The 26,167-nt window shown below is 38.4% G+C and overlaps 1 protein-coding gene across 11 annotated transcripts in view; it reads right to left on the bottom strand.

Annotated features, from left to right (window-relative positions):
- INTS13 (integrator complex subunit 13) overlaps positions 1 to 26,167 on the bottom strand; it is a 36,097-nt gene that overhangs the window by 7,143 nt on the left and 2,787 nt on the right. For 6 of the 11 annotated variants that reach the window (XM_024103323.3, XM_024103320.3, XM_065569421.1 and 3 more), the window contains 12 exons: positions 24,751 to 24,982; positions 21,005 to 21,079; positions 16,317 to 16,519; positions 15,266 to 15,346; positions 13,243 to 13,333; positions 10,970 to 11,098; positions 9,101 to 9,185; positions 4,386 to 4,475; positions 3,676 to 3,765; positions 1,737 to 1,915; positions 677 to 847; positions 116 to 270 (listed from right to left, as the gene is read on the bottom strand). In XM_024103323.3, coding sequence (XP_023959091.2) covers positions 116 to 270; positions 677 to 847; positions 1,737 to 1,915; positions 3,676 to 3,765; positions 4,386 to 4,475; positions 9,101 to 9,185; positions 10,970 to 11,098; positions 13,243 to 13,333; positions 15,266 to 15,346; positions 16,317 to 16,519; positions 21,005 to 21,079; positions 24,751 to 24,975 — 1,574 coding nt within the window. In that variant the 5' untranslated portion in view covers positions 24,976 to 24,982. Of the gene's footprint in view, positions 1 to 115; positions 271 to 672; positions 848 to 1,736; positions 1,916 to 3,675; positions 3,766 to 4,385; positions 4,476 to 9,100; positions 9,186 to 10,969; positions 11,099 to 13,242; positions 13,334 to 15,265; positions 15,347 to 16,316; positions 16,520 to 21,004; positions 21,080 to 24,750; positions 24,999 to 26,167 lie in introns of all 11 variants that reach the window. The other 5 variants (XM_065569457.1, XM_065569479.1, XM_065569446.1 and 2 more) reach the window with 2 other exon arrangements.

Consider the following 26,167-nt stretch of genomic DNA (forward strand, 5'->3'; position numbering starts at 1 on the left):
TGGACTCTAAATTACCTTTGATTGTCCAACTTAAAACACAAGGTTCATCTGGAATGTATGCAGATGTGATATATTTTTTTTTGCAAAAGTACAACAAAATTAATAAATGTTAAACCTTTTTGGACCCTTTCCCCTGGTACCAACTGTTGAAATTGGCAGTGGATCATTTTTCCTCTCCATATCTACCAAGTTGTATATTGTTTTCTGACAATTCAGCACATCCTCATCTGTCAGAGCTTCTTTCACAATAACACTGGCTAATGGCACTACCTTCAAGACAAAACAAAACAGAACAAAATCTGCCTTTAGTTAGGGGGTGGGGATTTAGAAGCATATTTGAGCATGACATTAAAAAACAAAAATCCTTTAACCTACATTCTGAAGTGTCCCCAGCATGCATTACTACATGAAATCCCCCCCTTAACCCAACAGCTTTGCATCCAACTCAATTCCATGTAATGGGAGACATTTGGGTACAGAGTTATAGTTGTAAAATATACACAAAGTACTTAATCAAAAGTGAAAGCCAAAACCTTATTCTAACTGATTTTGTTTTTGTTGATTTTTCTATAGTGTGCTATCAGCTATGCAGTTTTTACTGATATTAACTCTTTCCTAAGTACAGTTTTAAAAACTTACTCCAGAACAGAAAAGTTACAAATCCATGATCACTTACAGCTTGCATGTTGAAGATGGTGGTTTGCGAAATAATCATAGGCCAGTAACGAGTATGTTTCTCTAACTGATCTTTTGCTCGTTCCAAAGGAATCTCAAGACTTCCATCGATCTTATATCTGGGGTCTAGAAAAGGAGTTAATCTGTTTTCCCTCATAAATTCACCAAAATCCTAATGATAACCAAACAAGATAAAATTAGGAACTTCTCTAATAAAGTAACTTTCATTGAATGGGTCAAACATCATTACCTCCCTTATGAATAATGTAGAAAGGAAAAGGAATGTAGCCCTAAAAACTATAGGTCTGTGTTCAATATTCTTATGAGCAATTCTACTTTGAATTCATATAGAAAGCATTTAAGGAAGAGGTTTGTCAAATCTTAACTTCATGAAACCTTAACTTCAAAAAATTGTAGGATGTGGGAACAAATGCTCTGCTTTGGATTGGTAATAACAAATTACATATGTTAAAGTTTTATTCTGTTTGTTTACAGTCCACTTTTTGCTAATGTGCACTGAATGCAGAGGATATAAAGTTAAAAAAGAGTAAAATGTTTTTTTTTGTTTTTATGTTTTTAATAAAAAGAGTGCCCCCTCCACACCCGAGTCTATAAGCATCAGTTCTTTTTTATCTGTGCAGTCCAGCTATTCTCAAAGACCCTCATTATGACAATTATCCTTCTTATAGAGGGCTGGGTGCAGGGCTATCTGGATCCAGTCCACTTCAAACCTTTGTTGAGATAAACAGTGTTTAAAAAGAGTAACCAATGAGAGTATTTCAGAAAGTTCATAATACCTACAGCATGCAAGCACAGATATGGGATAGCGACAGAAGGCTTTTATAAAGTGGTCATATGTGTGTGTCAATAAATGCTGACTATCAATAATAGAATGAAGAAATAGTTGATCCAGGTGTCTTTTTTTTTTTTTTTTTTTTTAAAATAAGTGACCTACAATTTCTTATGGTACAGAATGTCTGTTTCAACCCACCTCACTCCTCACCCCTGAATTCTGATGAATTGTTTAGTAAAACTAAAAATAGAAAATAGTAGTATCTTACTGTAATCCTGTAGTCTGTGACTCTCCCACCACATCCTTCACTAATTGAAGGGGGATCTTCTAGAATTGATCGAGAACTGCTCAATACATGCAGGAAAATCTCTCCTCCGTGGCTACTAAGCATGTGGCTAATTACTTTAGAACCAGACTTGCGCGGTTGTTCCAACAAAACAGAACGGCCTATTAAAATTGAGATCAGTTTGATTAGCTACTGAGTACAGAAATTTACATTTAAAGGTATTCTACAGGTTTATATTTAACCACCCAACCCTCAGCGGTGTTAAGCTAATGTAGGTCTCTTACTAAACTCCAATTAGTAGATCTGCAATTGTTTCCTATGGAACTTTAATTCCTGCCTTTAGATAGGCTATTATGGAACATAGCACTCTTCTTGCATTATATAGAAAGGGCTCAAACTATGTACATCTCTACCCCAATATAACGTGACCCGATATAACACGAATTCGGATATAACGCGGTAAAACAGCGCTCCGGGGGGGCTGGGCCAAGCACTCCCGCGGATCAAAGCAAGTTCGATATAACGCGGTTTCACCTATAACGTGGTGAGATTTTTTGGCTCCCGAGGACAGCGTTCTATTGGGGTAGAGGTGTACTTTATTTGTTACCTTTTGATCATTCAGAAAATATAGTTCTTACGGAGATAAATGTTTGTAAAAAGTAATGAAAATGCTATACTGTATTTGGCCAACTCATTATTTTCAATAGTTTACAATATACCTTTGTCAACCAAATAGTGACCCAAAACACATAAGTTGTTTTCATTGAAGACTAAGGGCATGGTAAATATACAGTTTAAAAAAAAAAAAAAACTATCTTGTGTATTATTTGAGCACTAGGGTATCTTAAATTTCTTTGTTTCAAGGGACACTATTTCATGTTCATATAAGTCAAAAATGGCTTATTTTCTTGAAATTAAGAGTATGCATGAGAAAATTCTACTAAATATATTCTTTTGAGGGTGAAGGTTATGGTAACAGTTGAATGATAAACTGACTAACCAAATCCTTGGTTGACCTCAATGCTAATTAGTATGTCAGTTTCAAGCAGGCACAATGCCCTCCTAGTATATGAAAATAAATGTAGGAGGTCACATGATTACCTAATTGGATCAACTGTGGGTGGTAAAGATAGTAGTCACCGATCCTTGATTCTGTCCTGATTGCTGACAGCTGCCTATCCTCTCTATATATGACAGAATATATCATTGCTACCTTAGCTCAAAACTGGATTACACTTAAAATGAAAGTTAGCAAGTTTACAGTGTTGAATAGATGGGAAGATATTTTTTATCTCTTGAATGAGAGAGAGTGAGGGAAAGAGGAATATATTGAGACGTTCCTATTCTATTCTGAATCTCTGCAGCATGTTTCAGAGAAACTTGCAAATGGTTTGCAATATAGAACAATTTTCACTTAACTCACAAGAGCAAGAATACCTATTTTCCAGTTTTCTGATGGAAGAACCCTTAGTTATTACATTTCTATTCAGAAAGAATACTCAACACTATTAAGCATTGTGATCAAACATATCATCAGCTATATTGTAATTCAAGAACAGATGTAATATTAAAATAAATGTATATTACTAAACACAGAACCTATGTTGGGATTTAGAAAAAACAACCACCATCAGGATTCCTCTCTCTTTCCCATCTCTTCTCCCCTTTTCTAGATTTAAAGTCAAATTGTAATTTTTATTCCATTTGCCTTCAAATATAGTTATCAGTCTAGATGCTTGTTGGACTATCTTGCTTCTGTATTACTCTCCTTTACACAGATTATGTGTTAATATGACATCGGTAATAATGTGAATATCTAACTTTTTAACATTTTGTACAACGTGGATATACCTACACACTTTAAAAAAGGGATTTGCAACATTAACAATTTTTAAAATGTTTAACCAAGAAAACAATTTACCATTGAGAAGAAAGTTGGTAAGACAGGAGGAAGGTCGGCTATTTACATCTACAGGTGAGATTCTGTATGCTCCAGTGCAATAATGCAATTCTGAAAAATAAAAATGTAGAAAGGTTTTTAGCTTAGTTCCAAAGATAGAAAAGAACACACTACACAAAGGGCCTGAAGCTACTCTCTTACAAAATACCTAAATTAGTTGAAGTGATTTGTTTGTGAAATTTCTTTGAAAGAGGGAGGGAAGAAAAAAAGCTGCAGAGCAATGTTACTGGAGAATTATAATACATTTACAAACTGGTGATGCAAACCACAGAAAAGTAATGGAGGGGAAAATACACTGAACACTTTTAGCTAGCGAACAAGCAGTTTGCTTGATAGAGCGAGAAAAATCCTGGTTTCCCCTCTCTCCTACATAAATAAGTCAGTGATTAGCCAGCAGCAGGAGCATTCAGTCTGACAAGATACTGACTGTACGGTATGCCAAATCACGGCAGTAGATGTTGCAGCCTCTTTGGAGGTCTGCTGGTAGAGGCTGCAACAAAATAGAGCTGTGGTAAGAGACACTGGGTATAGGAAACAAAAAGGAGAGGAACAGTAGTGCAATCACCAGGGAATATTATTTCTGTGTTTGGATGCCGTGGAGGGGAGGAGGGGGGACCTAGTGCAGGACAGAAAGTGTTTCTCAAACATTTACAGAAAAATACAGTACCTACCAACACTGTTTGTTCGCGGCGTGCACCATTTTAATGTTACAGTTTCTTTAAATGTACCCTCTCTGCTATTGCCACCTATATGATTATCACCTGCAACATCAAGTTAGAGAAAATGTGCCACAATAAATTAGTCAGTAGTCTTCAGTTCATTACATTATAGAATACAAAAATCTAGCAATCATAACCCTTATATAATATATGATGGTGCTGCACAAACCCTCCTATTATTTGAATGAGAGGGTTTAACGTACAAAATGTCTTATCTGGAATCTGAACTTGATTTTCGAAAGAGAACATGATGATTTTTTAAAAAGTACATCCCCAAATCCAGAAGTTTTCAGAAGTAACATCTACAATTTTAATTTTTTTTATTTTTTTTTTTTTTAAATGAGCAAAGTTATTGCAGTACAGACAAACTTGGGTGTAAGAAACCATGCATGCAAAATACATAGGTGTTCAAGTAGGCATGTTCAACGTAACAGCTACATTGAGGCTCCTGAAAAGGTGTCCTCTAAGTCTCATTTTATTATTTAAAGCAAAAATATATTTACAATACTTTTAAAGTTGTAACAGGACAAGAAGTTTATTTTAAAAATATGTCTAATACGCTCAAAGGATGGATAATGGCCTTCTGTGCAAAAATTCTGCACCTCCTAGGTGTCAGAACCTTTGTTTTGAACTGATCAGTTATAATTAAAATTTTATTTTAAACAGCACATCCCAAAAATCATAACTGAAAATATCTCAAGAGCACATTTGACAAGTTGTATTGCTTTCTTCCCATTGACAAAAAATAGTAGGTATTGTTATCGATCTCTTTATTCTTTCTTGTCCAATGCGAACACCTCTCATCATGTAGTTCTGGCCATGTATATTAAGATACATTGCTAAAACACTTCCTTTCAACCGTCTTATTTACAGCTGGTCTGACAGGAAGCAGTGAATTACAGGAAGGCAATAAAATATATAGACATATCATAATGCTTCCAAGATAATGCAGTAGAGTCTTACTAATTAGTGCTTTGCTAATCTGAACTTCCAATAATCTGCACATACTAAGGAAAGATAAGTTTTACATGAAGTTTCAAATTGCTGGTGTTGCCACTTACAAAATATACTTCAAAATAGGACACTCTAGACCAATAACTCATGGCTGAACTAGATGCAAGAGTCAACGGGTATATATTGGGTTATGTGGGAGGTCAGACTAAGTGATAAACACAGTCCATTCTGATTATGAAATCACAGAAACATGTACTAATGGGTCTTGAATGATCTGTCCTTTACTTCTACAAGTAGTCTTTACCCACACAGAAGAAAAAAAAAAAAAAATCACATTGAAGTCAACCCTGCAGGTTGCTGTTAAGGATAAGATAATGGCAATAATTTTATATACTCAAACAGAGATCTTCTAAAGAATGTCAGTCAGATCTATTTCATCTCAATTGTGGAGCAGCCTTAAAAAAAAAAAAAAAAAGTCAAACTGGTTCAAATTACCACTTTCCTGGTCAACAGAGTTAATGTTTTTAAAATTGGAAATGCTGCCTAGTCTGCTCTCTCCTGTCCAATATATTCCTATAGACGAGCTTGAAAAATTCATTTTGCTTCATAAACTCGTCCAAGTAAACTTTCCCAGGTGAGTGTCAATTGACTTCTACAGAATCCAGGCTTCTGTTTATGGCTGCAAAGAGAGCATTCTAAATCTGGCCAGGAAGTAAACACTGCTGTCCTGCTTTTCTACAGACTACGGCTGTGATGCTTCTCACAGCTTTGTTAAACTGCAGCAGACTGAAAACTTAACAGTACTAGCAGTGTGGTGGGGCAGTTGCCCCACACAGGGAGAAGAAGGGGTTAAAAGCAGCAGCAGGGAGACTGCGCAGAACCCAGGCATCAGGAAAGGGCTTACTGAGCCCATGGATAGGGGGAAGGCTTGCTGGAGCAGCCAATCAGGGCCAGCGAGAGTTGTATATAAAGGGCTGTTCAGCCAAGCAGAGGGGAGTCTCTCCCTGGAAGGCAAGGGAGGAGGACTGGCTAAGAAGCGCCATAGATAGAGCAGTGCTGGGCAGAGCAGCAGAGTGTGAGGGTGAGCTGCTGGCTGACCACTGCCAGGCTGGGCCTTGCAATAAGAGCTGAGAGCGTGCTAGGGCTACAGGGGAAGTGGCCCAGGGAAAATAGGCAGCAAATTGCAGGAGGGTAGTAGATCGCTGCCAGCTATTGGGTCCCTGGTTGGGGACCCAAAATAGCAGGCGTGCCTGGGTCCCATACCCCCCTTGCCAATGAGGAGGTGGCTGATATCCAGACTGCAGTTTGCCTCTGAGGCGAGGGGCTGGACCTTGGACTGCAGTTGGCCGCTGAGGCAAGTGGTGAGACTAAGGACTGCCAGTCACCCAGAAGGGGGGAGAGATACCAGAGTGGGGGCACAGCTGGAGGACCGTGCGCAGAAGAGGACGCTGCTGTCCGGGGAGTGATGCGGGTCCAAAGAGTGGAGACAGTAGTGACAGCAGGTATGACCCCACTAGCTGAAGGCAGACCATGGAAGGGCCATGAGCTAATTCCCAGGATGGCCAGCGGGAAGCACCGTGGTGGCAAGTCCTGCCCCCTTACAAGCAGTATCACTAAATAAATTCAGAACCCTGGATTAGTTTCAGTTTCACTTTCCTGCTGGTTGGGAAGAGAACAGTGTAGGGAAGTACCTTGTCCATCTTTGCAAAAAGGCTTTCAGATGAGAATGATCCTTCTAGAAGCCAAAGGCTTACTGAGGGCGTTTCAAATTTTTCAGACACCTGACATCTCCCAGCCACAGGAAGATATAAAAGATGGAGTCCCAAGGAGGTTTCAAAGACCGTATGCAAATAGAAAACCCTGCACTCCCACCTTTCTGAGTAGCTGGGAGGGGAGGGGGCCAAAGGGTGTAGGCCTCCATATTTATAGATTTACACAGAGAAACAAAGAAAAACCCACATTTTACTGAACGGACTGTGGATGAAAAGAAAGGGAGTGGGGGGGGGAGAAAAGAGGATGGAGAAGCAATTTTATTATTCATTTAAGCTGGGAAGACAAGAAAAGACACTCCCTGGCTTATAATACATGTCCAGACCAGTATAAATGCATTATTGTTAAGGATACAATTCTGTCACGGAGGCCATGGATTCTGTGACTTTCCAGGACTTCTGGGCCTGAGCGGCAGCCAGCCCTGCGGCTGTCCAAGCAGCAGCTGGGGGTTGGATCAGCCCCCCTGAGGCTGGAGCAGCAGCAGGCTGGAGCAGCTGAAAGCCCCTGGCAGTGCTTTATTTGTCTATCCTACTGCCCCAGGGTGTTTTAGTAAGAGTCAGGGACAGGTTGCAGGCTTCCATGAATTTTTGTTTATTGCCTATGAGTTGTCCCTGACTTTTACTAAATACCTGTGATAGAATCTTAACCTTAATTATTGTACATCCCATCATCTCTCTCTTCCCTCACTGCTTCAATTAAAGACAAAACTGCATAACATTTTTGATCACACATCATTCAAATTCTTTGACAGAATAATTGTAAAAGACAATTAGGTAGTTTCTCCCTCACAGTAACCCATGGTAATTCAATCTCTTTCTAAAAAAACAACACACCTCATTAAAACATGCCACCCGCTTACCCCCAGCTCAGATGGTTCTAAATAAAAAGGGTGGGATATCTGCTTCATATCTTTCAATATTTTAAGGGTGGAAGTTTGTATCTGCTCAAAGTGAGTAAAATGTTTTAGTTAAATCCAATTTTGGCCTTTCAATATTTGTACACTAAATTAGAGCTCAGACAGCCATACCCTGTTTCTAGACCACAAGTATTCTACATGGCAAAGCTGTTCAAACTAAATTTATTTCTAAATTGCACTGGAGTTGGGTTAAACTTTATCAGAGGATAGTAAGAGATGAAACCAAAAGCTAAAGATCATACTGGAAGAGAAAAAACTGTGGGAGAATAAGGTTAAATTCTCAAATAATCTCTGTCAATTTTAAGAGGAAGGAATTACTGTTCAGTCTAATATACTGCACTTGTCAGTTGTCAGTATTCTACAGGAAATTTAATCTAGCATACCCAGAGGTACATCAAAGAGGATGATACTTTCATATGCACATTTGATTGTTCAAATTTTTGGAAACATGTTTGTGTGTCTGTCAGTGAAGTAATTGGTTTCCATATTTATTTAGACACTGACATGCAGCTACCTGGATAGAGAATACTTCCTATAACATCAAAGAGAATTTGGCCTGTCACACGATCCTCTTGCTCAAAAACTCCTGGACGTTTGTTTAAGCATCTGGTCTCTTTTAACTCATGAACTGGCATTCTTACATCCAAGTGACAAATTGAAATGCTTCTGGTTCCATCAAACACACATTCTGAATGCATGTCTAATCTAGTTTGATGTTTATATGTTATTCTTTCCTTCATTATGTCTCCTCTTTTTAAAAATAATCAGTTAAATTGAATAATCCAAGACCAATTCATTTTACATTACATTTCAAATTGTTGTAAAGAAAATTTAAAATTTCAATTAAGTCTGCTATACTTAGTTAAATCTTGTCCTTGCTGAAGAAGCTTAAAGTTTGCATCAATTTAAAGCCCAGATCCTGAGCTTTTGAATGATCTTAAAACCGTTTTTATAAAAGTGTTCTATTAGGCATTTTTAATTCTTAGATTACTCCATCACTTACTTTTTACATTTTTTCCCTACTTACCACTTTTTATAAAGTCTACATGTGCATCTTTGTGATGAAGAAGCTCCACATCATAATTGGCAGATGTGTTAGCATGTTGTTCTTCCTTTAAATAAAAAGAAAATTCAAAAATAATCTGGTTTATTTTTTTTTTAAAAGGATTGTTTGTTGTTTTTATAAATGGAGAATGATATTCTACATTTTACCTTTCAGAAGAAAATAAAATTTCAAGTGAATCAGACAATAAGGGGTTGCAACGTTGAGGAAATGGTTTGCTTTCTGATCTATTTAAAGATGCAATAGCCAGCTTTTTTTTTTAAATCTATCATATTGCTATTTATATAAATGCCATAAATGTGCACAATGCCTAACACACAGATAAATGACACTGACAAATTCTAGTTTTTTTTCCTTCCTCTTCTTCTCTATATAAAGCTTAAAGATGTAATATAACAAAGATACATAGTAGCATCTTACACCCAGAGCTACAAGAAACAGATTGGGAAACTTGTAATTTCCTAACCAGCACCCAGTAATTCTAACTACTAGAGTCTGTTGGCAGAGTCACTTTTCTTTTTTTAAAATCTTCTGAGAATTTCTTTTTAACCTGAACTAACGAAAGAAACCACTTACAGTAGCAGTTTATCATGTTCCTGCGATTAACAACTAGAAGCTATTCAATAGTTCTAACGGCAGGAATGACGCTAAAGACTGGATGTTTGTTAAAAGAAGGACACAGCATCTTTAAACAGCTGCATCAGCAAACACCATATACAATAAATTAGCAAAAACAGAACAGTAATCTTGGGGAATTTATTTTGAGTAAATAGTACACAGGGAACCCAACATATTCTATTCCTAAAAAAGACAAAGGTAGGAGGAAGAGGCATACCAGCAGCACACAGGGCAGTAAGTTACAAATAAGGTATTTGTGAAACTAAAAGAAAAAAAATATATCTATCTATCACATTTATACTATGATCCATGTTAAAGCTGAAAGTTGTCAAAACAAACTAAAGTATCAGTTTACTTAATTTAACACACACAATCCGCACACTACTATCATTTATTCATTTTAAAAGAAGTGAGCACTGGGTAATCACTTATTTTTCCTTTTGTGCATTCTTTAGTTTTGCTAATAAACTTCCCCCCTTTCAATATCGGTGCTCTTGGTCTGGCAGTAAAACGTAATTGAAGCTGGGGGGCTCCTACTTACTAAAAGCCAATTAGAATTTTTAATTACATTAATTGTCATCCCAGTGGCAATGAAGATTAATTAAAAAGAAAAATAAATGAGAAGTAGGGATGTATGTAGCTTCTATGTGGGGGAGGGGAAAGTCATTTAATATCTTCCATTACTAGAGGCAAAAGTAATTTTCCCCTCCCCCTCTTGGTTAAGCAGCTCAACATCAGTTGAAAAACCATTATCCTTTGGTCAGAAACTATTAGTTACAAACACCTTTATGGTTGGGTGGGCATGAAAATGACACAGAGGAAAAAAGACTCACTAAACCACTAAAATGCACAAAGGTCAAGAATATCTAATGAACACAATTATAAGAGACAAAAGAATCACAGACAAAGTAATTTGAAGTAAACAAGATTATATTTATATAAAATAATATGAAGTGGACTGAAATAACACTTGTATTGCCGAATCGAATTGCTGACATAGCAATACAGCATTTTGTTCTGTGATCCTTCCTTTTTTTCCTTCTTAAAATGTACTAACCTGGTCACAGACATTGAATGTGGGCTAATAAAAAACAGAAAATATGATATGGAGAGAAAAACAATGTAAAAATTCAATTAAAATAAATATTAAAATTTCAAAACAATTTAAAGTAAGTGATTCAGCTACTTATCATAAAGCTATAGATACAATTTTACCTTCATAGGGATATTGGTTATTGTGGTTGAAGCCAGATCAAAGTGCTGCTGTACTAAAACGTTCAGTTTTGTAGCCAGATGCCGTCCAGCACGGACACTATGTACTTCACTGGTTAAGACTGGAGAAAGCTTAAAAAAAAAAAAAAAAAAAAAAGACAGAATGTACAGTATCAATGTTTTCAATCATCAAAATTTTAAGCTTGGTGACTTGCATCACCAAGTTAAACAGAAAATGTGATGTATGGTTCCTTAGAAGGATATAAACAGTTTAAAGTCATCTTAGGTGCAGTGATGTTATATAGAACACTTTGGTTCAGTTAGTCATCATAACTTTATCAAACACCCTGAACACCAGAGAGTTGTTAAACTGTGACCCTTCCTGCCAATAAGAGGCCACCTCAGTGCATGAGACTAGAATCCAAGAACTCCTGAGTTCTAATCTCAGCTCTGCCACTGATCTGTCATAGGGCCTGAGGTAAGTCTGTCTCCCTTTCCCAATCTGTAAAGTGGGGACAGTAGTCTTTTATCCATCTACCTCATGTGTATGTTTCATATACACTTGTATAACATTCTGAAGAGATAAAGTGCTATATGTCATGAGCTGATATAATGAGCTGCAAGGAAGTCCTGTCTAATTTTCCTTGGCCAGAGGACTGTGTTATAGAGGGGAACCTCAGAATATGGTGAAGGAGTAAGAGTACTCTCTGCTTCTCACACCCATTGCATAAATATTTAATACTCTGTACAAGGGCTTTGTGAAGTTTATAAAGCATTTGGAGGTTCTCTGGGAGAAAAGGTATTATATTTATTTTTACTCCTACAATGAAATATAGGGTTGGATTTATTTCATGTTCAGAATGACAGTTTAAAAAATAAATCTGCAGATTTTTTTCGCACTTTCAATTAACCCAATAGTTTCACTTTAGTCTGGCCATTTTAAAGGGACGCTGTCAAACTAGAAAGCTTCTTATATATATATATATATATATATATATATACACTCCTTTACTTCCGTTACAGCCAACACCTTATGATTAATAAAACATAGCAGGACTGAAGAACAGCAGAGCACAGTGGCACATACCAAGTGGTACATGTGTGGTTTTCGACCTACAGTCACTATAAATATACGGATTGCCCAATAACATGCACTTGTAAATAAGCAATGAAAATATCAGCATACAAAATAATTTTAACTTAATGTGTCAATATTATTTATAAAATACAATTTCTTCTTTTAGGACATTTATTTTATTGGTATGTGGATAAATACTATAGGATTTTATCAACTCCTGAGACACCACAAGCATGCCTGCAAAATCACCCCCTTGGAAGCAGATTTTAATTAAATGTCAGTGGAAAGAATAAGATACAAACAAGTCCATCCGCCAAGTTTAAAATAACATATTGTGCAATACAGTTAGTCAAAGTACCGATAGGTTGGTTAGAATAACATATATGTAACATTTAACAATATTCATGCTCTGGCAGGCTATCAAGCTCAGCAGCAACAGAAATTTGTATGGGGAAGTAGAGGTTCCTGGTGGCCAGCAAAGTGTTCTTCCATGGATACAGGAAGTCCCAATGAAGTAAATATCTCATGTAGGTCTTGTTTTTTCATTGTACTGTAATCTCCCTTTCCACAAATTAAAACTCAGTTTTCCTTTCAAGAGGTCACTAAACAGCTCAATCTGCAAAAACTATAAGATGAATGGCTTTACTGCAAGTCAGTAGTTAGCAAAAAAACTCAAGCAGGCTGACAAAAGAGATACCATAACTGCATGCCAATTGCAAAAGGAGGGGAAAATAGTTATCAGAAACAGACACTGAAAATGTCAATTTCTTCAGAAACTGTCACATATGCCTCTTCCTTTACAGATAGTTTCCCAGAGACCGGATATTCAAAACATTACTGCTAAATTTTCAGCATGTATTTGTCTACCTAAGGCCAGGTCTATACTACAGACTTATGTAGGTATAACTATGTTGCTCAGAGGTGTGAAAAATCCACACCCCTGAGCAACAGTTATACCAATCTTAACCCTTGCGAAGACAGCGCAATGTTGACGGGAGAGCGTCTCCCATCAACATAGCTATTGCCTCTCAGGAAGAGACAGGAGAGCTCTCTCCTGTCGGTGTAGGAGTGTCTTCAATTAAGCACTAAAGCAGTTCCTCTGTGCCAATGCAGGGTTTTAAGTGTAGATCTGCCCTAAGTTGGTTTGTGACATTCAGTACAGTGGTACCATTTTTTTAAAGCAATTTAAGCTCCTTACCTCTTTTTTAAAGCGATCTGAAACAAGGCTATCTTCACCAACTGGATAGGTGTGGATTAAGACCAATTCACACTTCTGGATCTGCATGAGGCTTAGAAATCAAATGTTCTATTTAGTAGGTCAGCAATGCAGCTGTATGGCACATAATTCGTGTCAACTCTCTTCCATGCAAGACTAACTTGATTTCCTGAACACTGCACTAGTCAGAAGCACCAGAGACAAATTCTGCTTTTGAGTAAGTTTTGTCACGACTTGGTGTTTGTTTATTCCATTTTATAAGCACACAAATCTCTGTCACTGGAGATTTTAAAGAGCAGGTTAGACAAACACCTGTCAGGGATGTCTAGATAATACTTAGTCCTGCCATGAGTGCAGAGGACTGGACTAGATGACCTCTCAAGACCCCCTTCCAGTCCTACGATTCTATGAATTTATAATTGAAAATATGGTCAGATTTCCAGCTGAGAGTTTTGAGGTGCGAAACAATACTGTACTTCTGTAGCACCTTCCATTTAAGTATCAATGGGGTAGATAGATCCTCAGCTAAAGTCAGTTGTCATAGCTCCACGGAAGTCAATAAACCGATAACAATCGATACCAGCTGAGGATCTGCTCCTAAAAGTGTTTTGCAAATATCAATTAATCCCCATTAGGTACAGAAGAAAAAATGGAAATTAATAGCCTGAATGATGCTGAGCACCCTCACCTCCCAATGGCTGGAGTTCCACACACAGCCATTATGCAACTTGCCTAACGTTTTCACAAGAAAAATTTGGCTGCTGGAAAAAGAACCCAGATCTTGTACCTCCAATCCTCCATTGTTTCCAATGTGACGTGTTTTAGTCACAAAATCTTTTCACCTTTACATAGCATTTAAATAAAAACCTGATTTCCTGGGACCCATAGTACCATTTTAATATTTATGAAATTGTAAAAATGCAAACGGTGAAATGAAAGTTAGATGTAATGTGGTGGATTATAGTAACAACATTTATTTGTATTGTGAAAATGCCTACAGCCAACCAGGATAAGGCCCCATGTACAATGTAATAGACAGTTCCTGCCCTCAAGAGCTCATAATCTAAATAGACAAGCTAGACAGAAGATGGGGAAAAGGGATTTAACATAACATTCCTTTTTTTGATTCTTCAGTATTTTGTTTCTCAAGTTTCAACAGAGATACCAGGCAAAACAAAAAAAAAAAACAAAAAACAAAAAAACCCACAACCCTATTTGAAAACTAAAAGCAATTTCCAAGCACAGAAGCTTTTGCAGGCTAAAAGTAACCGGCATGTAAAACTAATTCAGTGCTACCACCAATATGCATTGCTCAAAGCATTAATCACCAGCAGTATCAGGTAATCTTCAGATAAATGATTAGTTACAGAGATGTTTTCCACAGCTGGGCTAAATTATCTTCTTTACTCTTCTCTTTTATACCTCCCTGCTTTAAGAGATACCAATCTAAAGAAGCACAGTCTTGTGCAGGGCTATGGTACAGGAAAACATAATGGCTATAAGTCAAGACCCCAGACTACAGGGTTGTGTTTTAGTATCTTCCTCATCTAGTTTCCCCTATCTGTTAAGCTTATCTTGAGGGGCCATTTGAATGTTCTCAATAAACAGCATCATATAGATCAGTGGTAGGCAACCTGCGGCCCATCAGGGTAATCTGATTGTGGGACGTGTTGATCCCCCATCTCCCAGTGGCCGCGGTTCTCTGTTCCCGGCCAATGGGAGCTGCAGAAAGCGATGGCCGCAGGGACATGCTGGCTGCCGCTTCCCACAGCTCCCGTTGGCCAGGAACAGAGAACCACGGCCACTGGGAGCTGCGGGGGGCCGTGCCTGCGGATGGTTAACATCAGCAATATGTCTCACGCCCCGCAATCAGATTACCCTGTGGGCTGCATGCAGCCCGTGGGCCAGTTGCCCACCACTGATACAGATCAATATTTCGTAAAAGGCACATCAGAGTTGGCATATGCGAGATAAGAAAAACTGTGCTTGCAGATTGAACACTCACTGATCTGAATTAGCTGCAAGCTTGTTATGCTCATGAATAGTTTCCTGGACGCAGTCTTCAAGCATTCGAACATGGCTGTCACTAAAAGAAGGGGGGGAAAAAATTACCTTAGAAAAAGAGAAAAAATTAACCCAAATACTTTAGTAAATGGCTTATTACTTTTACAGGTCAAAAGGACTTTTGAAAAACTTGTGTGGCTATATTTGTTTCACTAACATGTTGCTCTTACTGTTTTGGCATGTAGATGCAGCACAAATAAGAGCAAATGTCAGTTTAAAATTTTTTCAACAAAAGTATAAATAAGTTTTGTTTTGCAATATTTAAAAAAGTCAAAGTACAATTTTAATTAAATATACACAACCTTATATTTTTTCCTAGATGCATGTACAATTGAACAAAATTTCAAATCTTATACACTAAGCCCCAATCTGCAACTTTTTATGCGTCTGTGGACTGCTCTGCCTGTGAGCAAGAGGCACAGGATAGGTAAAGGACTTGTCTACACTTGAAAATTAATTTGGATTAAAATAGGTTGTGAATTTTAAGCACACTAGCTATTCAGGAATGTACAGACACCCCTCCCTCCTTCCTTATTCATGAATAAGAGTACCTTCTTCCAATTTAGTTTAATACACTCTGATTCCTGAATAGCTCCATGTGGAGACAAGCTTTAATTCTGTATTAAAATTACTAACCCTTCATAAACCATTAATCCCAACAGAACTACGCTACTATACTCCTTAGCCCACCAAAACTCTTTAACCAACTCTCTCCTGGAAACTCTCTACCATTAATGCTCACTTATGTAAAACAACGAGCTGTTATCTTGAGTGCCTCAGCTGACCTTTCCTGGTGGAGTACATTAGGAGAGAACTTGTCTGTAAAGTACCGGTAGCCAAAAACTAACTATTAAAGGCATTATATGTCAAAATAAAAATACTGAACTACATAAAGAAAAAAAAAAAAAAAGAATCAGAAGACAGAGGATCTAGCCTATTTATAAAACCATTAATTTACACACACACACAAAATTGCATAATCCTGTAAACACCTTTTGGCATTAGTAATGCAGATTATTCTTCCTCTGTTTCCAACACGTTCTGCATTTTCCATTAGCATGGTTCGGGCCTCATGCTGGTATTCTGTGATTTTGCAGAGTGTTTCTACTGCTGCAACCAAACCATGCAGTATGCTGCAGCATTCTGGGTCCGCACGAGGATTAGGTGGTCCGACAGCTGCTAGAGCTGCCATTAACTGGTTAAAAAGAAAAAAAGTTTTGTTGTGAAGTTATGATCTTCGCTATTACAGTAAAATGATCTGTTACCAGAAGTCATTAATCACAATTTATTCTACAAAAAGAAGAACAGGAGGACTTGTGGCACCTTAGAGACTAACAAATTTATTAGAGCATAAGCTTTCGTGGACTACAGCCCACTTCTTCGGATGCATATAGAATGGAACATATATTGAGGAGATATATATACACACACATACATCTTCATCATCTGGACCCATGGAAAAGAAGCCCTTGAGGAATTTCACCATGATTTCAATAATTTCCATCCCACCATCAACCTCAGCCTAGATCAATCCACACAAGCGGTCCATTTCCTGGACACTACTGTGCTAATAAGCGATGGTCACATAAATACCACCCTATATCGGAAACCTACTGACCGCTACACTTACCTACATGCCTCCAGCTTCCATCCAGGACACACCACACGATCCATTGTCTACAGCCAAGCTCTAAGATATAACCGCATTTGCTCCAATCCCTCGGATAGAGACAAGCACCTACAAGATCTCTATCAAGCATTCTTAAAACTACAATACCCACCTGCTGAAGTGAAAAAACAGATTGACAGAGCCAGACGAGTACCCAGAAGTCACCTCCTACAAGACAGGCCCAACAAAGAAAATAACAGAACACCACTAGCTGTCACCTTCAGCCCCCAACTAAAACCTCTCCAGCGCATCATCAGAGATCTACAACCTATCCTGAAAGATGATCCTTTACTCTCACAGATCTTGGGAGACAGACCTGTCCTCGCTTACAGACAACCCCCGAACCTAAAGCAAATACTCACCAGCAACCACACATCACTGAACAAAACCACTAACCCAGGAACCTATCCTTGTAACAAACCCCGATGCCAACTCTGTCCACATATCTATTCCAGTGACATCATCATAGGACCTAATCACATCAGCCATACCATCAGGGGCTCGTTCACCTGCACATCTACCAATGTGATATATGCCATCATGTGCCAGCAATGCCCCTCTGCCATGTACATTGGCCAAACCGGACAGTCTCTACGCAAAAGAATTAATGGACACAAATCTGACATCAGGAATCAAAATACTCAAAAACCAGTGGGAGAACACTTTAACCTGTCTGGTCATTCAGTGACAGACCTGCGGGTGGCTATATTACAACAGAAAAACTTCAAAAACAGACTCCAACGAGAAACTGCTGAGCTAGAATTGATATGCAAACTAGACACAATCAACTCCGGTTTGAATAAGGACTGGGAATGGCTGAGCCATTACAAACATTGAATCTATCTCCCCTTGTAAGTATTCTCACACTTGTTATCTAACTGTCTGTACTGAGCTAGCTTGATTATCACTTCAAAAGTTTGTTTTCTCTTAATTAATTGGCCTCTCAGAGGTGGTTAGACAACTTCCACCTGTTTATGCTCTCTGTATGTGTGTATATATATCTCCTCAATATATGTTCCATTCTATATGCATCCGAAGAAGTGGGCTGTAGTCCACGAAAGCTTATGCTCTAATAAATTTGTTAGTCTCTAAGGTGCCACAAGTCCTCCTGTTCTTCTTTTTGCGGATACAGACTAACACGGCTGCTACTCTGAAATTTATTCTACATACACATTAACATTGTCAGGGGGAAAAAAATTAGTGCTCTATTTTCAATATTCAATTGATTTTGACCCATAACCAACTTGCTGGGCTAAATATTTAGCCCTAAACTCTCCGCCCCCAGCAGCAGCGCAGAAGTAAGGGTGGCACGATATGGTGCACTGCTATCCTTATTTCTGCACTGCCTGTGGAGCTGGGCCCCTGGCCAGCAGCCACCACTTTCCAGCCACGCAATTCTAAAAACAGTGCAGAAGTAAGGGTGGCAATACTGTGATCTCCTTTATGATAGCCTTGCGCCCCCCTCATGGGTTGGGATCCCCAGGTTGAGAATGCTTACTTAAGGGCTTTACATGTTTATATTTTGCTGTCTATAAATACACATTCATGCTTTGTTACAACACTGTGAAATTTAAGATTAATATTAAAACCGTGAAATTCAAGATGTTTAAAATGTTATGAGCATGACATTTACAAAAATGGACAATGAATTTGGTAAGGCCCTAGCTAGTAGCCAAGGCACAACCCCATGTTCTGAGTATCCCTAAGCCTCTAACTGCCAGAAGCTGGGACTGGACAACAGTGGATGGATCACTTGAAATTGCCCTGTTCTGTTCATTCCCTTTGAATCATCAGGCACCAGCCACTGTCAGAACTAGATGGATCACTGGCCAGACCCAGTATGGCTGTTATGTTCCTAAAGTTGCAAAACCATTTCAATTATCTTCCTTTATTACACACTTCTAGTTTTCTGAAAGCTACTTCTTTTGGGCTGAAAACATATTTTTTATTATTTCACTAATATAATTAGCACCAAAAAGAGGCTCATCTGAATTAAGATTTTTATGTAGGTCCTGACAAAGATATTCTTGATAGTTCTTTCTTACCAAGACTATGATCATTTGCTGTTTCTGATGGTAAAATTAGACCTCTGATAGTTTACTTCAGACATTAAAATTAGAGCAGGCCAGGAAACAGGAAATTTTTTGGCCCAAACGTCAATTTTTCATGCAACTGGGAGTTTTATTTTGCTTTGGAAACCAAAATGTTCATCTCAAGGGGAACATTTTGGTGATTCCAACATGAAATATGATCCCCTAGATCCCAGGCTCCCTGAAAGCTCTGGGACCCACACTCTGAAGTAGCCTGCCCGGCAGGCTACCTAGAAGCCCTGGTTCCAGGGCAGCCCACTAGACAGGCTGATTTGAAGTCAGGAAGCCCTGTGAACCCCAGCCTCCCAGAGGAGGGAGGGGATAAGCTTGCAGGAAACTAGCCTGGTTTGCAGGTTTACAACCAAATTTTGACAGAATCAACTTGTTTCTGCAGATCTATCAAATTATTATTTTCCAATGAAAAACTGTTCCATCAGAAAATCTCTAACCAGCTCCAGTCAAAATGCAAACGGACTATGTGATAGCACCTATTAGGCATTCTCTGCCCCAAAGCTGGAGGTGTCAACAACCTGACAACCCCCTTCTCAAACTGGGCTACCTACAAGACTTACTCCTCCAGATGCTTAAAAGGACCAGCAGGAGACACTGACCAATTGGGAGACAGCAGGCCAGTTAAGGTGAGACTGGGAAAGAGGAGTTACTTGGTGCCCTCCCAGAACCCCAGGGCCAGGTAAGGGCCTTGCTTTCAAGTGCTTGCCTTGGCCAGAGAAATAAAAATAGACAAATTTTGAATCTGTCAACTTTTTTGAGACTGACCCTGAGCTTACGGCACAGACCTCCCTACTCCAAGCAGATGACCACAATTTATAGACCAGTGGTTCTCAACCTTTCCAGAGTACTGTACCCCTTGCAGGAATCTGATTTGTCTTGCGTATCCCCAAGTTTCACCTCACTTAAAAACTACTTGCTTACAAAATCAGACATAAAAATACAAAAAAGTGTCACAGCACACTGTTACTGAAAAATTGCTTACATTGTCATTTTTACCATAGAATGATAAAATAAATCAATTGGAATATAAATATTGTACTTACATTTCAATGTACAGTATATAAAGCAGTATAAACAAATCACTGTCTGTATGAAATTTTAGTTTGTACTGACTTCACTAGTACTTTTTATGTAGCCTGTTGTAAAATTAGGCAAATATCTGGATGAGTTGATACCCCCTGGAAGACTTCTAAGTACCCCCAGGGGTATATGACCCCTGGTTGAGAACCAGTGTTATAGACTAATGCAGGGAGTGCTTACAATACCATCCCTGGCCCTGCAGGAGGTACTACAGAGAAGTCAACCTGTGATGGAGTACCTTTTAATTTTGTCTTTAAATTACTACCTTTTTTCCCTTTGTATTCCCACTGTGTTTTAGTGAATTTCTTTACAAGATTATTTTGAAACTTTTTGCAATAAAGAGAATTTTACAGCTCTTGCCTATTTTCCTTTGTTATAGTTAGATGATTGTGATTTTAAAGGATGAATAATGAATTTTTATTTGGTGTTTCTTTTAAGTGAGTTTAAAAGAGGAGCTAGTTTCATCTAGATTTGTAAGAATACGCAAATAAAATTAAAATTGACACAAGAAAGCTAAAAGTTGTTGTCTCTATTTAAACCATTATCTTAAGATGAAAAGTAATGGAACTGCACACACACAAAACCTTATTCTGTGAGAAACATACAATCTTGCTAAATCCAGAATTCTCTTTCAAACAAATGAATCAATTTAACACTTTCCAATTATTATTCTCAGACAAAATATACAAGACTAAAAACTAAAAACATTGATATGTCATACCATGATAAAATGCTGCCTACTGAATATACTAAGAAAGCATATTCTTTCACTGTAATTAATTTAAACTAGCCTCACAAAATAAATAGAGGTATCAAATACTAATCATACCTCCTGCAAATTTTGGTCTTCTTGGGTCCAGGAATTTAAGATATGAGCCCCGGAATCACTCACAATGAAATTCACCTAAAAGGTTACAAAGCAAATTTTAAGGTCACAGTAATGTATTCTTTCTTATACAATAAATTCTCACATGCCCATAAATAGAGCCTTGCATGGATACAAAATTTTTATCTACAGACAATCCGCAAAAATGGTCTGCGGATAACTGCATCCGTGGATATAATGTGGAAATCCGCAGCTTAGCAGGGCTCTACTAGCAGCTCCATGGGTCACCACGTACCAGTGACACAGGCCTGTGCCAAGTCCCCAATTGCCCCCCCCCACTTCTCCCCAGAGATCTCCTGCCCCACCTCCCACTCTGCCCTCGCTGCACCTCCTTCCCCAACTCTGGACAGAGAGGCTACAATCCTGGGCCCTCGTGTGTGGTGCCGCCCTCCCAGTACGGGGCTTGGAAATCGCTGCGCAGCCACGTCAGCTCTAATAAATGCAGACCTGGCCAGGACAGACGGGGCAACAATTACTCTCCTCATAGCACCCGTCGTTGCTGCCTGCTAGTTTAAAGTACAACGACACCTCTTTCAAAATGGCACTTGGCTCACTGCACAGGAGCAACTGGTCATGCTCCCTTTTGGGAATTGTACTTTAAGCAAGTCTAAGCAAGCCAGGCACTACAACCACCAGAATGCTCAGCGGGCTATTGCGACATATCGCAGCCCCCTGCTGCAGGATTCAAAGAGCTGAGCGGGAGCCTGAGGGCTGGCTGACAGACGCTCCATTTGGAAGAGTGTGTGCTGCAGTCAGAGCTCCATTCCCACCTCCTCCACCCCATACCTGCTGTTGGGGCCAGAGCGTCTGCCTTGCCCCCATCCCATCTGTTACAGCGTCACCCTGATTTCTGTGGGGAGATTGCTAGAGCCCTGCATCCAAGCCATGAGCTGTCAAAAATGGTCCACGGATATAAAGTGCATATCCACGGATTTGCAGGGCTCTACCTATAAAAGGCCAGAGTGCCGGAGTATTATCTTTATAGGTCACTCAAACCTCATGTTATTTTTACATCAAACTAACTTGTGCCCACAGGTTATAACAATTGTGCTAAATCCAGACTAACATAATATCTCCTTTTTATTTTAAGCAAAGATCAAGCATTTAGAAGTGCTGTGATGACACAGAAAAAATGTTCATGTACACTTAATTATCTTTTTAGAAAGTCATTATTAAAACGGACTTCATCTCTTGTGTGTTAGTAGAGTATAAACAACAAGTGGATTTTGACTGTTAACACTGCTGTTACCATTGCAAGACTAACAGGAGAAAAAAATGGAGCAACTCCCTTAGTATCTCAGTTATATTTTCATTAGCAATAGTTATCACTGAGCACAGATGTATTTATTCTGTTATTTAATTAAACATGGCACTTAATCATTGAGTAGAATTTGCTATCAAAGGAGATCATTGAGGTAAATACCCTAGTGAGATATGAAGATAACTTTATCTAATCTATGAGTATGAACATTTGCAGTGAAGGGTCATAAAGCATTTAAGCATGTACTTAAGTCCCATTGACTTCAATGTAATCTCCATCATGGGACTTAAGTACATGCTTAAATGCTTTGCTGAATTGGTGCAAATTACAATTTACTCTTAATAGCAGAACTGCCACTCCATTAAATTGGCACTGCAAAGAGCTACAAAAGAATTCAACACATTTAGGACAGAAAGGAGTGGAACAACATTACAACAACAGTTAAAAGGGTCACAAATGGGCCCAATGACAAATCTGGCATTCTAAATCTTATAATTAATTGTGATGTGTTAATTAAGAGGCACAGTGCTTACTCTACAAAACAAAAAAGATAAAAAAATTGCGCTCTGTAAAATCTTTCACTTTTAATTTCTTTAATAACTTACTTTAAACTTATTTTTCTTACAAATATACATTGCCTGTGTTATGTTAAAAAAAGTTCCTATATTTATAATGTTTTCAAGTAAGTTATCTTTGATTGCAATTCACAGTTCCTTTTCTCATTAACACAGTGATTCTCTTTCATTTATGTACCAAAGTGTAGGCACCTAAAAAACCCAAGTCTCAGAATTTGTTAAATATACTACCAAGATACAAATGAGAGTCATGCTGGGCACAGTGGATTATGGCAGCTAGATGTGATGCCAAGCATGCACCAAGGAGCCCCCTTAGGATTTCTGATTTCCAGGTTAGTGAAGAAAAGGAACCATAAATCACAGGTGTGACTTGTTTGGTCTCAAAGGGATGGAGAGGTCTCAAATGCATGCCAAAAGAAAAACAGACTAAGTGATCCACTATGTACTCCTTAGTTTTGTCCAAAACATATCAGTTTAACTCCAAAACAAAATAAATGAATTTGAGAACAAAAAGGCTGCTCCAATTCTGTGTTTGATGTACTTTGTATTATTTAAAAAGACTCTGAATGAAGACTAGCTTTTTACAGCAAGATAAATGGATCATAACACATTATCAATCCCTCAGCAAGACTGCATTTTTCTCTGTCCCCAAAAGTGGAAGACCAGCATTACAGAAAGCAGGGCTAAAGCATGAAGCCACAAGGAACTGTCTCCTATAATACACCTCTACTCCGATAGAACGCGACCCGATATAACAAGAATATGGATATAACGCGGTAAGGCAGTGTGGGGCCCCGGGGCTCCGGCAGCTGGGCTCGGGTGCTGATTTAAAGGGCCAGAGGCTCCAGCCACTGCGGGGAGCCCCGGGCCCTTTAAATCCCCGCCCGAGCCCCGCTGCCAGAGGCCCTTTAAATAGCCGCTGGGGCTCTGGCAGCCAGGCTCGAGTGGCAACTTAAAGGGCCCGGTGTTCCAGCCACTGCGGGGAGCCCCGGGCCCTTTAAATCCCTGCCTGAGCCCCGCTGCCGGAGCTCCGCCGGGGATTTAAAGGGCTCGGGGCTCCCCGCAGCGGCTGGAGCCCTGGGCCCTTTAAATCACGGCCGGGGAAGCTGGTCCAGTCCAGCACGGCGTACCGGCTCTTGCCGGTATGCCGCACTGGACCTGATATAACACGTTATATCGGGGTAGAGGTGTACCAATCAATCCTGCATACGAACAATAGACCGAGAGGGCAGTACATTTTACTGTCATTTCAGCAACAGAGTCAGATATGCCTTGCTTTTACCGTTATCCCATTAAGTACCACTCCATACTAACTTGGAGACATCTGTGACTAATTATGTGAATGATTAAATAAAAGAGGAAAGTGAGTTTCTCCTCTAAGATGACATTTTCCTAGTAATACCAAGTATTTTATGTTTTTCTTATTTTTTCATCAAATTTTACAAAAGTTATATCCAAGTCTGTGTAGCGTTAAAATTTGGATTACAAAAAAACTGAGATCAAAAGAAATGATTTAATGTTTAAATGTATGTCAAATAATAATTATTAATATTAGTACAGTTGGTATAGATTTAAAAAACTCACCCACAGGGTTTGCAACCAAAGCAATGAGATAGAGCAGATAACCAGAAAGTGAAAATGCTCATAAACTAAAATGAAACTATTTTCATTGCTCAACTAAGTGAAAAGGGTAATGCAAAAGCTTAAATGGTGAAAAATTCAATTTTAAAGGTTCCACTGTTTTTAATCTAAGATGCCTACTTTTCTATCTGACAGCATCCAAAAATAATTTTAAAAGAGTACCCATTAAAATGAGAATCTCTACAATAAGCAGTACTCTTAGAAGCACTTACCAGTTTTTTGAAAGGAAAAATATCATACATTATTCTACAGTATTCCATAGATGATTCCACCGAGCAGGTCCACAGTGATTTTGATATGGGTGCCAGAGGTATGATTCCTTGGGTTCGATTCTTTACTAACATGTCAAACTCAACATGTTGTCTACATGATTCTGCCATATACGGGCAGTGATCCACAACAAAAACAGTTTTATGGGACTCCGAGAAAATTTTCATTTTCCTCCTGAAATGAATAAATCCTGAAATTAGACAAAAAACTTACAAAGCAACAAGAAAAGACCACTATATGAACTTTAAGCCTCTGAAGATGTTTAGTGTTATTTTATTTAAATTTGTACTACAAATATTAACTTTATTAGAGAGCTGCTCTTGGTAAGATTTTAGTTAAAGATGCACAAATATTTCCACCATAAATACATATTTTCATTGTTTGTTTGCCTTACTTATGGTTGGTATTTAAAAAGAAAATCCTTCTGAACTAAAAACTAGTAATGCACAATCCCTGCCCAGGAAGAAGCTACTTTCCCCAGAAAGGGAAAAAAACTGAAGTGAATGTGATAGAGAAAGCAAATAATAAATAGGTATTACTTTTTTGCAGTTCATCCTCACATAAGGATTAAAAATGAAATTAGTAAGCAGTCAAGTTTTTTGCTTGTATATTTAAAAATATACCTTAAAATATTATGTCTGAAAATAACAAATTACAGAGCAGTAAGCAATTTTTCAGCAGCCAAAGTAGTTCATTGCAGTGACCTGAAGAAGAGCTCTGTGTAGCTTGAAAGTTTGTCTCTCTTTTACCAACAGAAGTTGGTCAAATAAAAGATATGATCTTTCCCACCTTGTCTCTCTAAAGTAGTTCATGGTATTTGTAAGCACAGCGCTCAGCACACATAGCAAAGCAAATTCAGTCAACCAAATTTAGCTCTCTCAATACATGATTTTCACACCAGAAATTATGCTAACTTGTGCTAGCTATTTCAACTTTTAAAAAAACCACTCATCTGTATGGTCTTTTGTGTTTTGTTTTTTTAACCACTTATAGTAAGTAATCTTGGGTGGTGGTACTTAAGACAAACAGTTTTTAAGAGCAAAGAAACTTTTCTTTTACAGTTTGTTAGTTTGTGCATTTGACAGCATTTTGTGGATTGTCAGTTTCTCTTCCACCTCTGCAGACAGAGATTTCCCTTTTGTTCGTATGGATCTTTCACACAGCAATAGGAAAGAAAAGCATTTTAAAGAATAGGAAAATGCGATTGCAAAGTTAAAAATTGGCATGGAAACTTGGGGGCACAAATCTATTACCTGAAACTATTTTAAACTCATTATTTGAAATTAGAGATTAAGTTACCTGTGTCCTTTCAAAATTGTCATGCATCAGAATGTTATTTCCCTGTTCAACATGGAGAAC

This window comes from Chrysemys picta, chromosome 1 (genome assembly GCF_011386835.1).
Source record: "Chrysemys picta bellii isolate R12L10 chromosome 1, ASM1138683v2, whole genome shotgun sequence".
In the NCBI taxonomy this organism is placed as follows: domain Eukaryota; kingdom Metazoa; phylum Chordata; order Testudines; family Emydidae; genus Chrysemys; species Chrysemys picta.